This window comes from Dermacentor albipictus, chromosome 8 (genome assembly GCF_038994185.2).
Source record: "Dermacentor albipictus isolate Rhodes 1998 colony chromosome 8, USDA_Dalb.pri_finalv2, whole genome shotgun sequence".
NCBI lineage: Eukaryota > Metazoa > Arthropoda > Arachnida > Ixodida > Ixodidae > Dermacentor > Dermacentor albipictus.
The window spans coordinates 80,931,803-80,949,454 of record NC_091828.1 but is presented as its reverse complement, the minus strand read 5'-3'; the positions used below and the strand labels follow the sequence as shown (position 1 = coordinate 80,949,454).

At 45.3% G+C, this 17,652-nt stretch overlaps 1 protein-coding gene across 1 annotated transcript in view; it reads right to left on the bottom strand.

The window, feature by feature from the left end:
* Positions 1 to 2,689: 2,689 nt before the first annotated feature.
* Cht7 (chitinase 7) overlaps positions 2,690 to 17,652 on the bottom strand; it is a 208,989-nt gene continuing 194,026 nt past the window's right edge. Inside the window, exons 12-16 of the mRNA XM_065427728.2 lie at positions 16,736 to 16,859; positions 15,298 to 15,483; positions 12,870 to 12,989; positions 10,268 to 10,460; positions 2,690 to 7,765 (exon numbers count right to left, since the gene is read on the bottom strand). Coding sequence (XP_065283800.1) covers positions 7,560 to 7,765; positions 10,268 to 10,460; positions 12,870 to 12,989; positions 15,298 to 15,483; positions 16,736 to 16,859 — 829 coding nt within the window. The 3' untranslated portion in view covers positions 2,690 to 7,559. The remainder of the gene's footprint in view (positions 7,766 to 10,267; positions 10,461 to 12,869; positions 12,990 to 15,297; positions 15,484 to 16,735; positions 16,860 to 17,652) is intronic.

Genomic DNA, 17,652 nt, shown 5'->3' with positions numbered 1-17,652 from the left:
AAAACACTACCGGAATTTGGTAACAGAGTGGCTCACAATCTAAAGAATGTCGCCACTAGATACCAAATTGTATCTAGTAGCGTATCTTTGGCAAATGCCAAAGATACGTACATGCGGGGAAACGAGCAATGTTCTCATTTGAATCCGCACGGACTTGGAAATGTTTCGCATGCTGTTTAGCCGGATGACTACGGCCAATACGTATGTTTCCGCGTAAGAAAGAACAAGGTGTCCTTCTTTCTTATTGGTTGTTACATATCCCTATCTGGGTGGTTTTTCTGTGAAAGGCTGAAAAATTTGGCAGCATGTTAAACTCCTGTAACAGGTGAAGACGAAAGCCAGCTGGACACGTGGTAATGCATTAGGTTATACCGTCGGAGGGGTCAGACTGCTTGCAAGATATTGCTACATTCGTGTGATATTTGATTGTTTGAATGAGGTACGTGGGCGCCATCACGAGCCGCAGCGCGAAGTTAAATGCATGGCGCAGTAGTTCGACCTCCTCAACGACATATGCGAGCACCTAATGAACTGCCTAAACGTTCCTTAGTTCTGTCTTTCCTTCTCTCTTTCTTTCCGTCTTTCTTTCTTTGAACTTTCTGTATTCTTTTGTGCTTTCTTTTACTCAGACATTTGTTTTTTTTTCGTTTCTTGTTTCTTTCCTTCCTTTGTGCTCTCTTTCTTTTGTTTCTTCATTCATATTCAGCCATTGCATCTTTGCCTGCTTACGGGGGTATACGTCACTCCTGATGATATCATTTCATTCACTGGACTAGACGCCACTTTTTTCGGTTATGAGCAATTGCGACGAACCACCTAGGAATCTCGCCTTTATACATATTAAAGAAAACTGATGGCCCCTGGGTCATCATTGATGACTTCAATGTGTACCACCTGCTTTGGGGAAGTACGAAGATAAACTGCAGGGGAGGAATGTTGTGTCCTTTGCCTCTGATTATGACATGGCTTTATGGCTTTATTGTTTGCTTGTGACCACTGAGAAATTTATTATGCATTGCGCGTACTTTTAAATAGTCTCAGTACCCCGTGAGCATTCACTACGCAGCTTGTGATTTGTAGTCCAAGATTGCGAATACCTGCCGACCTGCTTTTTTTTTATTATACTGTGTCTTTCAGCCACCCTGCTTCCTTTATCTCGTTTAGAACAATACTGATCATAATATACTAGAAATAATATCAATGCCCACTCCTTAAAAGCCATGTAAACATATGCATGTGTGCAAGTACAGGCGCCCAAATCTTTAACTGGTGTGCGGGAGCGACGACTTTTCCGTGCGTCAGCGCCGTTTGACGGGGCGAGGCTGGAAACAGTCTGAGGCTAAGCGCATGCGGACAAAGCGCGCTCAGCTGGGCCCATCGTCTACTAGGCTGTTTCCAGCCTCGCCGCGTCATACGGCGCTGACGCCCGGAAAAGTCGCCGCTCCCGCACACCAGTTAAAGATTTGGGCGACTGTACGTGCAGTCCGGCGTAAGTTTTTGCTCAGCAAACACTCTTCTTACATGATCCGTGGTTTTTGGAAAAATAGAGGTCTAGTAGACTTCTGACCTTCGGCCTGGCCCATCACACATTCTAGAGCACCAGAGATCTTATAAACCCACAAGAATAAGCCTGTCATATACGGCGCCAGCAGCAGTATTCCTAAACGGTACGAACCTCATTGCGTATCGCTTAATGCCTACTTCTGTTTTAAACGTTAGTTCGAGAATGTCCCAGCTCACGCTTAGCCTGTCGCCGTTCGTATTGATGAAAAACCTGTAACCTAAAGAGTAGCAGCAAAACTGGGAACAAACCTGCACACTTTATTTCGTTCGTTGCTTGTTAAAACAATCTCGCAGTCAAACCCAAAATGCAAGGTACTGAGTGCAATAGCAAAGTATTAGACAACTACACCAATGTTTACAATTTTATCGCTCGTGTCATTGAAGTAAACAAATGCTTAAAATTAAACTAACTTGCATCGTGTCACAGGTGCAGCGGCAAACATGAACAGATCTTGCCCCATGACGGCGAACAGTCGATATCACAACGTGGTTTTCTTAGTTCTTTCCTTCTCTGTCTCATTTTTATAGATCTAGTTATTTTCTTTCTTGTAACAAATATAAAAATCTTATATCTGCGACTGGCTTTTCAGTGACACTCACTGTTCGCTGCTCTATTCATAAATGTATTATATTCATAAATGTATTGAAGGAAATGTTGGCGCACGTTAAACAACTCCGTCTGCACATCGTTTTTTTTTTTTAACCTAGAGTTGAGCTGAAGCAAAGTTTGTGCAAACAATATCGAAAATACGATTGTGACAGCAGTTCTACGCTGCACGCGTAAACCACAACAACAAATGTTTCTCATCAGCGAGTGGTTCCCAAAATTTGAATGCTCATGTTATTGTACAAACGACATCACTCGTTGCTGCAAATCACAGCGCTCACCAACGCACACACAATACCAATGGTAGCGCACATCTTCGTTTCGTTTATTCGTTGAGCTTTTAGAAGTCTCTTCAAGCAATGCATCTTACCTGCATCTCTCGGTTCTAGGTCAATCCACTTTATTGGGTGTACGCCATGGTTTCAGGTCATCGACATCGTCGTCACGATCACCATGATCGTCTGGCGTTGGTTTGTTTTGAAAGCACCATGGGGCGCCGTAACAATAGAAGCAGTCGTCTTTGGTGTTTTCTGTTTGTATTTATTCGCTTTCTTTCTCTCATATGGCAGTCGACTTTGTACAGAAGCTCGAGTGCCGAGACCTCGTCGAGCCAGTTCCTCGCACTCGGCTGGGCGCACGCAGCGCGACACGGTATAGGGAACAACGTCGAGAAGAAGAGAAAACACAAACAAGATTTAAAAGAAAGAGCACACCCAATCTGCAAAGTGTCATAGGCGGTATGCGTGATAATAAATAAGAAACTCCGACAGAGAGACGTTCGCCGGGCGAACTGCTGCCTCCTTGTCGTGGGGCCCAATTGCCAGCCCTGGTGCCAATACTTATACGCGTTGAGGAAAACACACTGGGCGATGGTTCGCAATTAAAGTGGACACCTAACTCGTAAATGGGGAAACAAGAGCTAAACACATGTTGAAATGTGTTACACAAAAAAAGGACATGACTCGTGAAACCAGACATAGCTTCGCACAAAAAATAATCCGCATGTACTCATGCCATTTTTTCTGCCACAATCAATGGCTGCATAATAAGATGGTTATTCATTTCAAGGAAAGATTCTATTGTTGATGATTCAAGACGAGTCTACGTTTTGCATCGCTCACTAATCAGCTCTCACTAAAGCTAAGCTACTCTACGCGTCGTCTCTTTTGTTTATTCGAGGCATTCCTTTTCGAAATAACATATTTGGCCTATGGTAAACTGTCACACTCAGCAAATCGGGCACAAGGACCTAGCTGATGAGAACTAAACTAGAAAATAGGTGCCTGAGTCTTGTCCATACGGTCAAAAGCGACACTTTTTGTATGGCCAGCAAATTTATTAAATGAAACGAACAAAACGCAATATTCTTCCTCGCCCTTTTGCCTGAGCGTACTTGAAGTCGAACACTTTCGCAATTTTTGTCCAACCGGGTATCACAGGCAGAGGTCCTTCTAGCACTAATCGCACGAATGAAAGCCTATCGAAAATTTTCACACTTCCCAACATTGCGCCTGGCGGTTTTAGATATATTAACATTCTTTTTGTGTGTTTCTTTTTAGTTGCTTAATGAATATAGTAGTTCCTTGATTACAATAAGCCTAGAAACATCTGGTTGCATAAGCATTGCTTCCAAACGCAGATATTCTTCGCGACGGCGTTCCAAGACCTTGAAGAAATATGATTGAGGCAAGATGTTCAAACAAACACGAGTTCTGCAATCTAGAAAAATATCTGATATTGTTATTCCACGTACGGGTTCAATGCGTTACTCAACATATCACTAGGTCTCGGCTTTACTGAGACAACTGTATTTTGTCTGTCAGATACCATTCACGATTTTCTCACTTACATAAAGTTTTCCTGCCACTTGAATACTGATGCGGGAAGTAGATTTTAGGGTAATTATTGTGGCTGTTTATGCTCGCGTTTCAGTTAGTTTCCACGTTTAAAGGTGATTTGCTTTCTTTGTACAGTGCACCAGGTCATGCAGAAATTAACAAAGCGAGCCTGCAGGTATGGGTGCTATGATAAACGATAAGCACGGCATATTGTACAACAATGCGCGCTGCGTTTTCTGTGCGTAATACCATCGGCACGTCGAAAGATTAACATCGCTAAGATAGGGCGTTCTATATTCAGACCCAAGAAAGGTACCGTTAAAAAAGAGTTTCTCGGGAAGGCTGGTTCAACAGTTTTGAGCGTTGCGCGCATCAGAAAAATCATTCGTCTTTTTGCACCCATGAATGGCCGACTATGCTTGGTTTCTTATCTAAACCGCAAAAAACTGCCTATTTGTGGTGGTAAATCAATAAAAACAATCAAACACAGCACATACGCAGTACCTACAACGAATAGGTTTGAAAAGTAGGTTCAGAAATGGCTTTCAAGCATAAATGTTTTTCCGCGCAGAAGAAAGCATTGTCTGTAAATAATAAAATGAAAAAATAAAGAGGAAAGATAAAGCAGCTTTCCAAGAAATCAATGAGTAACGATATTGAGTTCAGCAAGTACTGATCATCCAACGACCCACAATCCAAAGCGGGCGAAATTAAGCATATCGTTACAGAAAGTGACGTAAAAGAAGTCAAAGAGGGAAAAACTATATAGATGCATTGGCGGAATGCGATGTCCCCCAAAACGTTGACACCTGTTCCACGTTCCCTCGCGTCAGAAATATAGATTGCTTCACACACATTCTACACTAACACAAAATGTCTTTTACAACACAAAATACTCTTGCAACGTATTAAAACAATACATAAATGTATAATATGTATAACAAGCTTTGCTTCTTCTTGTCTTGCCCGAAACACACTTCGCCAACCCCTTTTAATGACGGTGTCAGAGTTGAAAAAACCTTTCAAGCCACTTCGTTTTTCTTAAAGTTTTACATCCCTTCACTTGTCTATACAGGTGTGATGCGTTTCCCAGATGAACCCTGATATTTTGCATAAGTACATTCATTGGTCCCTTGCAAGCTAAGCTGCAAAGTGAGTTTTCAGCTCTCAGCTATGCTACATCAAAGGCAGTGGCTAAGCTGGCTATACATTGGCTGTGCTTTGCGGAGTGCAGTAACCTAAAATGTATTTTGCGTGGCATACGTCTATAAACATTAATAATTTCACGGGAACCCTTACATGTCATTTCATGCGTCCACAAAACAAAGAACACCTTGAAATCAACCCAGCACTAAAGGAACATTATTACACAGTATGGCGTTCAATAAAGACGAAATACAAGAGTTTAAAATGCACACTGCTCAGCTAGTCGGTTCCCACCTAGGAATGATGATGTTTTCGCTGCGTCATGGTGGCCTTGCTCGTTTTTCTTGGCTACAAATCCTAACTCAGTTTGTCTTGTGACCAACGCAGTCCTTACAAAAATTTTCGTGGAAAGAAGCTTCCTTGAAGACACCAGTCAAAGCTGGCGAAAAACATCGCATAACACCTTTAGTTGATCTGAGAAGACGGCAATTCAGTTAACTTTTAGTGTACTGTTTGGGAAAAGAAGAACATAACGCGTGTCTTTGTTGAGTACCGGCTCGTCCTAGCATAACTGCAAGTGCCGCATGCCTAAGGGCAGCTTTTTCTGGGTTAGAATGTTCAGTTTGACACATGCGGCTTGCGGGAACGCTAGCCACTGTGTACGTTAAATGTCAATACTTCGGGCACATTGTCTCGCAAGATGGTCCCATCGCTCACTTCACGGTTACAGTTGCACGTCACTTCATCATCGGCCCTAACTCATTTGTCAAGTGCCACGACTTGTCGACGACTAAGACAGGTGAGGAGAACAAGTACAAGAAAATATAAAGATATACATTTTCAATGCTTTTTGCAATTACTATCGTGGAGAAACGGAACGCATGCGCTAACACTCAGTAATGAAGAATAAAGAGTGCAACGGTTCCATTAACTCAAACCTATGCTATTGGCTAGTTCATTTAACACAGCACAGAGCACCGTACTGCACAAACGTTCAATCAGGCACAGGTTATGTGTTTCCTACATCGAACAATACACGATAGAATGCTGCACAGTTGGATACTTGAATTTGAATGACAGCGAAACAGCACAAGAATCCTAAGCAAGAACGCGAAAATCAAATTCTCCGTCAAGAAATGTCTGAGCTCTAGATACTTAGGCGGCAACGAGAAACGCATTCCTGCAGGTGGCATAATTATACGAGTCTCTCGATGATCGCGCCACAGTGCTCGCCATTGCAGACCCCCCCCTCCCCCCCCCCCCGGAGCAGCGTCGAGCTAACGGCCTACTCGGCTACAATTCTGAAAGGCAGTGTTCTTCTTTTGCGAACCACCAAATCGACGCTCCGACGCAAGCGTATATTATACGAGACGATGGCGGAAAAAGACGGAGCTGGATAACAAGGCCCTCAGCCACCAGCGGTGCCATATGAACATTTCACGTCACCCGCTCCACCGCTTAGAGAGATTTAATTCTGATGCTTATTATTGTCTGTCGTCGTCGCGCGAAGCCTCATGGGAATGATTGCAGCGAGCTAAAATTGTGCGGCACTGCAAATGCGAACGGAAACACGTGTTTTAAGCGAAACAAAATTTTCACACGCGCAAATGACATCATTTCTCGCTCTATGACCAGCTACAAAAATGTGCCCTTCTCCTAATTCAAGAAATTATTGCACGAATTCCTCAAACCCTCTATAAAAGTGCTGCGCAGTGCGCGCAGTGCGCGCAGTGCCACGTTAATCAATTATGCTGTGCTCCGAAAGCACAGCTTCCTTGCTTACTAAACCCAATGTACAGCTATGCAGCCGCTTTGCAAGTGGTTAAACGAATCATGAAGACGTCCCTGCTGGTGGGGTCCACTAAACATTTCCAAGAGTTCGAAGATCGGGGGCACTGACCACCCAGAGATTCTATTTGGCAGAGTTCCCATTCAAAAGTGAACTTTTTTTACCTTGTCTCACTAATGGCAAATCTAGTCACTACTCAAACGAACCCAGTGTGCACGGGGCACAGGCCAAAGGCTCTCTCTTGATTGCAATGTCAATTTTGTTCTCGCTCGTTAGTGCAGCCATGTCTCAATCTGTGACGTGGAATCCGCGACTTCCTACGCACACCAAACTGATAAATTTGAAACTCACTACACCGTGGCAATAATGACCGACTAATTTGCCGGAAAGCTAATTCAACAGTCAGTAAAACAAGGGACTGGCCGAAACTAATACAGCCTCTGAAAAACACATCTACAGAATGCCGGTGAAAGTTCCTGTAAACGGGCTGTTAGCGCAAAACACAGTTCCACAAAGTGCTACGCGTCGATACGGTGTTCATATTGGGCAACGAGGGCGACGACGACGACAAGGTAGCGTAATTTTTTCTTTAAAAGACGCGAGGCGGGCCGGACTACTAGGACTTCTTGGCGACGTGCTTGCAGTCGTCGACGTTCTCCGGCCAGTCGCACACGCTCTCGTTGAGGTTGAACACGAGGTTCGTGGGGCACGGCATGTGGTGGCGCCGCTTTCCCTCGCACATGTAGTACATGGTGCAGTCCTTCTTGTCCAGGTGGTAGCTGATGTGGCCGTCCTCCTCGTCACAGACGACCTCGTCGGGATCTGCGTGGCAGAAGAAACGCTGCTTCGAAAAGAGTTTTCTTTTATGCGAAGTATACTAGCCGCACAACCACGCTCTTCCTTGCTGCGCCGCGCGCGGCCGCGTAGCTACCGTATGACGTCATAACAGCTGCAAGAGCGGAGGCTCAACTGGTGCGCTCGCTTGCGGCCGCGTAGCTACATAGCCGGGTCTCAGCTCGTGCGCTCGCCTGCATGAGATGTTTCTTCGTCTAGCCGAACCAAATATAGCCAAGCAACAGCAGTTCACCAGGCTAAACAGTGGTTCAACAACTAAAATAAAGGCTAGTATGCTTCGCATCCTGGGCTTAACCTTAGCTAAGCCACAGCCATTTTTTTTTTGAGCAAGTGGTAATGTTGGTGGTCAAGGTTCGAAAGCACCGGCTTAGCTTGCCATTGTCTCACAACGATCGCAGACCATGCGCATTGCCACGCAATTTTGTTGTCCGACTGCATTTTCTGAACTGCACTCTTAAAACACTTGCACCCTTTGTAGTGCATATTTGCTCCGCAGTGATAATCGTCACCTGCCCTGCGTGCGCTCGCTATCTTGAAAAGGCTGCGCTCGCTAGTTTCCTGTCGACAATGCTGTGTCACGCTGATAACGCGCATGCCGTTCGTGACTTGGAACTACCGGGTTCCCAGCTTTAAAGAAAGGAAACGCAAGCAAGGCAGATGTGATAATTGTTGTGGGGCAAGATAATACCTAAAGGGTGTAAACTTTTTTTAAATGGCCGCTCACCAGGTCTGACCGTTTTGAGCTGACAAGCGCAGAGCATACAATGCGCACTAACGATCCTGTATGCAATCATTACATCGCTAATCACCGCGGAAAGATCTGAAATTTCCAACTGAACGCCGTTTTTCCTTCTCCTCGCGGCCGCCACGCTCCAAGCGGGACGGTGACGTAATCGTACCCCTGCGCCTACGTACTCGAGTCCGCACTGGGACGTCACTCGTGGTAGCACGTAACTTCGAGAATTCTTGAACGCAAAATCTGTCATTTCTGTGATATGTTGCTTGAATTGATGAATGGAAGTTTAGAGAAATAATACAGCACACAAACGAATGTCTGCGTACTTTTGTTTTACTTCGCACCGAAGCAAGGGAGATGTACTCCTGCTTCGTCTGCTTGTTCCCACGGTCGTACAGGTACCGAAACTATGTCATTTTCTACCGTGTTCCAGCGCGCAATCATGCTCTGCGATCCGCTTGTTCTGCCTCAGTATTCGCGTAGCACTGAATTATACCGCTAGGCATGTGTCCTTGTGCACAGCGCGCAAAAGCATGCGCTGCGCGAAGGGAAACATCACAATAGCTCACGCGCAACGCATGCAAGGAAATGAGGGAAAAAATGAAGGCGGCACTCGTGACATATGCGTCACGCGATCCTCAAGGTCCGGTATCGGAGAACGCACGGAAGTAATTTCGCTTGCAGAGGCTGGACGGGGCGAGTAGGGAGAGTGTCTCGCTATGCAGTGGAGCTCGCTTTCTGAAATCATGGGTTCACGGCACTGAAATATTTCTATCTCGGCTATTAATGAGCCGATTTGAAAACCTTTTGTGGCAGAACGCTCCCTAGGGGACACGTAACAACTTCCAGTGTATAACTAAACTTTGCTGCGGGGCCTAGTGAGGGCGCCCTCTAAGAGTGTGCTGGGACAAACGTAATCCCTTAGTGTTGTCAATCGTGCTCTCCTGGTTTAGATGGAAGGATGTTTTAAGTCGGCCAGTAAAATTGGCTGTAGGCTGATGCAACCACCTTTGTAATAAAGACATATTTTTGATAATAATAAGAGTAGTAGTTACATTATTATTATTATTATTATTATTATTATTATTATATCTTGAATCGAAATTAAAGATCCAGGAGCTGCAAGAAAGCTGCCCAAAACAGCTCGATAAAGCTGCAATCGAAACGTAGTAAAATTTAAACCCTTAGGAATAAATTTAATTTCATACTGTTTATCCCTTGCGCTTACGATAATAATACTCCAGCCCTCTTTCTCTTTCCTCCGAGCCTTGCCTCCGAGCTCCGAGTGGTTTCGGAGGCTACGACCATGTAGCGTCAGCACACGTGGTTGTCTATCTCTCTCTGCCGATATCGGAGCCTACGTTGCATATTGGCCACGGCCTTGGGCTGCCCATCTGGGTTGCATCGCCACATGAATGAGACATGGAATTCCGACTGTCCCGGCCTTTTACTTTGTTAGCCTCAGTGGCAGATCCAGAGAGGGAAAGAGGAAGGAAAGGTAGAGAACCCTGTAGGCCTGGGCCTCCTCCTGCAACGAACTACAACCTATATCCATTGCGTAAAAGACTATCGGTCTTCTCGCGTGTCACTTACGGTTCGCGCTTAGATTAGGAGCGTGAAGCTTTACTGTGCTAGTTGTCACGCTCGAACGTTATCGTATTCCAATGTTCGCCTTTAGACTCCTACAACTGCATTCACCATTGGGGACCAGTGGGCGAGTAATGAAACCTTACCGACGAGCTCTCCGTAAGAGTTGAAGACGTTGGAAGAGGCCACCTCCAGGTTGGCAACCTTGTATCCCTTCAGCTCCTCTTTGATGGCCGTCAGCAGCGGGTAGCTTTGGCCCGTGCACGTGCCTTTGAAGTCGTCGAGGTCTACAGACCAGACCATGACTCCTCCGTAGCCGGCCTGCTTCAGCCACTGGACCTGCGCACATATCCGCATTCAGTGCGCCTGAACAATCTTGTCTTTCACACAGGGGCCGCACTGCGGTTATTGCGCTGGCTCATTTATATCACTTAAGATGTGAGCTGCAGCATATAGAAGCAAATAGATTTGCAAATGTGGGCCTCTTATCAAGGAGTACCTATATAAGAAAGTTGAACTAGAAACCTGCCGGCTCGGTTTCTAAGCAACGTGTACTTGACTCAAACAAGGCTGGCGGATGTTCATGTATTGAAAAGAAATGTCAGAAAGAAGAGAGAAATGTAGGAAACACACTGCGACCGTTCACTTATTATAGCCTTGAATTGTTGACGCCACTTATTGATGTGGCGTCACGATATATAGTAACGTATCGTGCTGTACATTTGTATATGTATATATGTTCTATTATTGTGCTCACGTTTCTTCAAGATAAATTAATGGTTTATCTTTTAGAACTTGTCTATTGCGCTTTTCAGGTCTCTTTTCTGCTATACAAATCAACTTGTAGCGATTTGCTTCTTTATTATAGTAGTATCTGGTCCTCTATTTTCTTCTCGACTTCCACTTGCCTAATAAAGTACAAAGCTGATAAGGGAATTTTGTGATTAAATAACACAAAGGAAGGTGGGGCGACTTTTACGTAACGCACTGGTCAGATTTCTACAGGATTATCGAGGACAACGTCAATCGAAATTGGTCGTTGCCAAGCGTCGCCAAACCATGTCTGCGGCAAATGGAAAGCATTGAATTGTGTTCGTGTTTGCAAACTCATAAGCGAGTTTCGTCTTCATTCCACCCCATTGGCCTCTATGAAAACCAACTATAGGCTGCCACTTAATCTCCATGTTGTATTGCAATCACAACTAATACAAGAAACATTAAAGCCACCTGAAGGTCAATCGATTCAGCTGTGTTCTAAATTGACGCATGCGCTACCTCCCCGGAGATCACAAATTTTGTCGACAATAAAGTCAAATAAAGGTTAAAGAACATTGACAATTGACAATGTGACATTGAGAATGCTGAATGAACCGCCTTTTGGCTTGCTTGGCCGTGAGGGGGGAATAAACGCAAACTTGGGTCACAAGATTTCATTTGCTTGTGCCGTGAGTGCCTCCAATGCCTCCTTCTGCTTATCGCCGAGCAGGGCACTCAGCTGTCTACCAGCAGTTTCTTTTATTGTACTGGATTGTCGAAAATATTTCAGGCTTTCGCTTCAAAATGGTAGGAACAGGGTGTGGAAGCACAAAATATATGTACTCATACTATCCATGTTAGCATTTTTAGTTGTTAATGCCTTTTGCCTCGAGCAGAACAATTCAAGGTTTTTTGCGGGGCTTGCTTTCCATTTCCAGGAAGGTGTAACGAATTTTAGTGTTTTTTCTACGTTTCACCTACGGGGAATTCTGAAACAAAGTGCTACGCATTTATCACTGAGCCATAATCAACACCTTCTGTATTTAGTGCCTGTTGCGTGGTTCCCGGCCGTTTAAAACAATTGGCTGCGGACGCAATATCCATTGCAATTTTAGTTTCGTAAGCGGCTATTGAATGAATATAGATATCGTACTCAATGAGGGCTTTTCCTTTCTTCTTGTGCGTCAGCGAAATGCCCCACGTTGTACATATAGCACGCGAAAAAGAAAGCGGATATCGGAGGAGGGCTGGGGAGATGCTGCTATGTAGCTTGTTCCCGTCATAGCCTTCCCCCTTCTACCCATATTCAAAAGTTCAGCGCACAGATACGCTCTTAACCAACGTTTTTAAATACTCTTAACGGAACTTCGCAACCATCTGTACGGTGTCAGCGGTGTCAGCGCTGTGGCCGCTGATATTTGATCACTTTTTCAGAAGACGTGGAGCTCTTTCTATGGTCCTTTCTGAGTCAGCGACTCTGCTCATCCCTACGCTTTTGAGCGCAGAGAACGCCACACTTCTTCATGTAGCGCGGGGGCAGTCAAGGCTGCGCCGTGCCATGGGCGACGTTGCTCCTTGTGCTGCAGTCGCACTATTTAAATCGAGGAAAAGGTGTTTTCCTGCTGTTGTGATTCTCCATGCCAATAAAACTCCTGCTCTGAGAGAGCCGCTGGGGCATATTTAAGAACACAAGTGTAATATGTCACTGTACCTACATTTTATGTTTGTGTCTACAGTCGCGTTAGGGTCAGTGCTACGCATTGTATTTAATGTCGCTGTCCAAAGGGCCGTCACACACACACAAATTGCGCGTAATTTGGAACTTCTTCAATAGGATACATATGTCCGCTTTACAAAAGCGTCCAACAAAAAACAGCCGAAACGCTCTATGTTCCTCGTGTTAGGTGTTTCTCGCCAAGTAGCATCCCGTGCAACCAAACGGCATTTTCGACAATATTGACACCACCAACAAGCAGAACGCGGTTAACGTACCTTGAGCTTGAGGCTCCTCTGGTCATCGAAGCCGACCCACTGATCGTCCTTGTAGGCGTAAGGAACCATCTGCTCGTTGTCCCAGACAAGCGTTGCTCCGGATCGCAGCAGATCGCAGATCTGTTTTACACAAACGTAGATTGTCATCAGACTCGCGTGGTTCATCTAACGGATTGATTTGTGTCATAAAATCTCCAGTCTTGAAACGCACGCAATGCAGTACCGTTTACGCGCTTCCGTGCGATGCTCAGAATCACTAAGAAACACTTTTTGGCATCCTCTGACGCGCTAGAAACTTTTGTTCTTTAACAGTGCTTAAAGGACCAAAACTGGGTCAGTCTACTTACTTTACACCACCTCAAGATTAAACTATGGATTGCGTTTTTAAAAAAAAATATTAATTCATTCATTTTATCAACGAACATTGCAACCCCATAGACATTGGGCTCTAACTATAAAACATTTCATTCGTGTTGCACAAGCTGCACTTACGTTAATAAACGCATGTATAAATTCAAAACTCAAAGAATATACCATACGAAAGTTCAGCCGAAGTCAAACTGCTTTGCGCAGTGCAGGTAGGGAATTTTAGTGTTGCTATAGCAATGCGATTACATGTAAAGGTGTACCTTAATATCGCATATCTAAGATGCTTAAGACGTCGCATTTAAGTTTTACCTTACCTAAGCTAACTGCACACCTTTGCGCTCACTTCTTGTAACAGTGTAAACATGCACCAATCTAATCTGTTTACAACTTTGCCTGTATGACTCTGGTAGCTCGTTACTACAGTACTGCCTTAATATATGCAAGAATAAATACTATTCGCCTACAATTCAGTCACACGTGCAGTGCACTTTCTGACTTGCAGAATCGATGCGTCCTCAGATGCGAGCAAAATCTCGCCATGCTTTGGTATCAGTGCGTCACGGTGTTCACCTAATTGCTTGATGACAACTTTATATGCGTGGCAGTCACACAAGTAAGGAATACACTTTCTGAACATACGCATGACCAATCGGAGCTTTCAGGTTTTTCAAACTCAACACTTTCCCTGGACACATATCTTACTCGAAAGAAAACTGCGCTTCTTACCTGAAAGACATGCAACCTTGCGACATGGCCAACGCATGTGAAAAAAACTAGCTAACTAGATGAACGCCACCACTGATATAGAGGAGGCACTTCGCAGTGTTTAGCCTTCGGCCGCGTCAGAAGAGGACAAAGAGTCGCGCAATTTCTAGTACCATTTGCTAAAAAGAAAACCACCTTCTTTCTGTTGAACGATGACGAAGTGGGCAAGTTAGACGCAATCCAAGGTTAGCAATACGCTAATGGATTAATATCAAAAATTTACCATCGATTTCAAAAATTTGAGCGCAGGGGCATACTTGTTTTCAATTTGCGATATAGTGGCTGCCTCGCTAAGCGGTAGATCGCGAGAGGCGACGTGTGGGTGACGCCTGAGCGAGATTCACAGCAGCCGCCGCAGACAGATCTCCACTCATGCAGCGCTTTCTTTCCGTTAAGGTGACGCGCACTGCTCTCGTGCCATCTCGTAGCCATCGTCCTCCGCCAACCCGTCTTGTGCGGTGCTACGCTTTTCTTCTCACGCTTTCGCCACACCCTCTTCTTCCGCTTTCCGCCTCATGGTCCCGCTACACCCTTCTCTGCTTCCCTCCTCGCGCTCTCTTCGCTAGGACCATCTTTCATCTTCGCGTTTACTTTCATCCTTCGCTGTGTTCGTTCGGTCGGTTACAAGAGACAACGCCGGCGCCCACCGCAGGAGCGGGCTCCTAAGAACCGCACTGTAAGATGATCTGAATACGAGTAGTTACTATCAACTGATATGTATTCATAAAAGGACGCTTTTAAGAATACGACAGCCCTGAAAAAAAATGAAGCAACGGTCAACAGCCAACAACCAGCGATTCATCATTTCTTATCAGTATGAGTAAGCTCAATTGATTTTAGGTCCAGTGTCTTTGTTCCTTCAAAGAAGAACGTCTTAAGATTGTATATTGTAGGCAGTCTGGAGGACTAGGCTCACCATTTTCTGCAGAATAATAGCTACATTCCCTGCAAACTCCTTTGAGAGCCAACGAACCGTAGTAAGCAAAATATCAACTGAATTATTTCATTTGTGTGCTTACAATAGCCGTCATTCCTACCTTCATTTTATCGTTTTCGCCCCTTTTCTCGACTTTCCCAGTGCAGTGCTGACAATCGGGGTACACGCTAGCTAACCATTCATTTGTCCTTTACCTCTTTATGCAGACATTGCACTGCCGCAAATACGACTGCATAAGAATGCGAAGCAGTCAACAAGATACAAGGGCGATCAATTCATCCGTCCTCAAAGTACATTTCAATAAACAAGTGGCTCTCGATCGCTTCAGAGCAAAGAAGACAAACTCTTCCTTCATACCTCGAAGAAGGAAAGGAAGCCCGTCTCGCCCGTGTAGTTGCCGGGCTTCCCGCCGGCGATGGACGGTGCCCCGATGTCGGTGAGGTTGTTGTCTCCCAGGGTAAAAGTGCGCCCGTACGTCGGGATGCCCACCAGCAGCTTCTCCTTGCTGGCACCCTTGCGCACCCACTCACCCGCACTGTAGTCCTGCACCCCACAGAGAAGGAGTACAGTGGTCGCCGCCGAAAGCGTCACAGTTGAGCAATAGAAATCAAGGCTGGACCAGTAATGCGTTTTCACAGAAGCAATACGCGTATATAGAGAAAGCGTGTTCTGTATGCCCAGTGTCCGTAATGTCATGTGTTCATACAGGTTGCTATATGAAAATCCGCATGTTCCCATATAAACGCTAATGACCACATTGTATTTTGGTACGTAGCCCATTGGTCTATTTGACGGGTTAGGGCTCTACTTGCACTTGGTTTATTATAGGCCATCTATTTTGCTAGCAACAACCGGTGGTGCACACATCAATAGTACCGGAGAATTCAACCATGCCATGAGCAACAAGAAGCGTCACGCGAGCGCAGGGTTCGGGCAAATGTCGCGGGCACTGCCACAGCGCTCCACCCTGTGTCAGGACACATTTTTAAAGAAAAACGAGAGTACGAGACCGGACGCTTTCGGAATGAGGTCACCACATCGCGACGGTCGACCACAAAGACTAGTGGCTTACTGAAGCCGTCTTTATTGAAGTAGCTCCTGACGGCAAGGTATCTTCCGGAAGATTTAGGGCAAAAGCAGGCCCGATCACTTGAAAGACATGCGCTTGGCCGAATTCCCGGCACATATATTGCGCTAAAACATGGTACTGCGACAAGCTCACCGAACCTGAGAGTATCTCTTGAAGATCATATTCGTTGAACCCTTACTACGAAATGGCAGTGGCACGCTTTTATACCATCTCTTTCAATAGTTCCTAGCATAATATTATTCTGAGTGATAAATGTCTGCTCTGGCAAAAGTAATTTGGACGCTCGTGTTGTGTCTGACCGTCTCTTGTTTCGATTGGGCCTGACGAAGACGTATTCAAACAAAAACTTAAACTATATTTGTCACGTGTAAGTGTAAGCTCACTGTCGAAATAGAAAGCGAAGGAATCAAACAGTTTTAGATCGTGACGCCATACACAACTGTAATGAAACGAATCGGCTAAACGCGGATCGGCAACGGATCGGTTCAACCTAAGCGTAGTGGTAGAAAGCGCATATGGCGCATTGGCTCTAGACTACTGACACTACACACACTTGCCATAAGCAATAACCTAGGTGTATGTCAGAAGACGGTGCTGCAGGTGGTTCTTCCATCTCGGTCGCGTGTTCTTAACATCTAGCAGCATGCACGTTTGAGCACCGTCTTCCAAGCGTTTAGAGAAAAAAGAAAGGCGCAGCCTACTTACCACAGTGAGCTTCTTCTGGAAGTTGCTGGCTGTGTAGAGCGGGAACAGCGGGCTGTGATGTCCCACCTGGCGTTCCCAGTCTCCGTGGAAGTCGTACGTCATCATGTTGATCATGTCCACGTGCCTACAAGGAACGCGAGTCATTTTCTTAGATTTAATCATCATTGCGGTTTGTCTGAAATTGCCACGTCCACGACGATTCTTGGACGCTCCGAACGCTTCTTTGGCCCCTCACTACGCTACCTGGTTTGAGGATGAGCGTCTCAGGGAACGCTAAGAAAACCATGGCAAATAGAAACTCTCTGCTCTCTGTAGCTCAAACTCGGGCTTGTGAGCTTTCTTGCTGAGCATGGTTAATATATTAAAGAAGCCCTAATTATTACAAACCAACTACATAAACGAGAGCTGGTTGCGTTGTGCCCCCCCCCCCTCCCCTGTAGAGCTCGCAAATGTTACGAGGAAGTGACTCGTCACTCTTTTAGAGCCAATTAGCGTCCATGCAGCAAGAGGCCAAGTCGACTTTACGAAGCCAGAAACAGCCCCTACGCAGTGGCGTCCTTTCAACCGTCAAAGACTAAATAAAATGATGCATGTATAGCAGTTTGGATCTGAGTGGCTCTCCAGTATCGTTTGGGGTTCTGGAAAATATTATATTGACCAACGTGTTTGTGTAAAGGGAGCTGTTGTATATGTTGAATAAATAAAAAAAATCGTATGTGCGATAACAGCAGTACGGTGAAAGTGGCAAAAGAAAAGTTGCAACCCGTTTGGTATCTATCTGGGCCGATCCCGAAAGCGGTGCAGTGTCATACTGCGTCTAAATGTGCTAGCCGCCGCTAGGAAAAAGACAAGAAAATGGCCCGATCCCGACGGTGTTGCACTGTGACATAAAGTATAACATCGCTAGCTGCCACGGA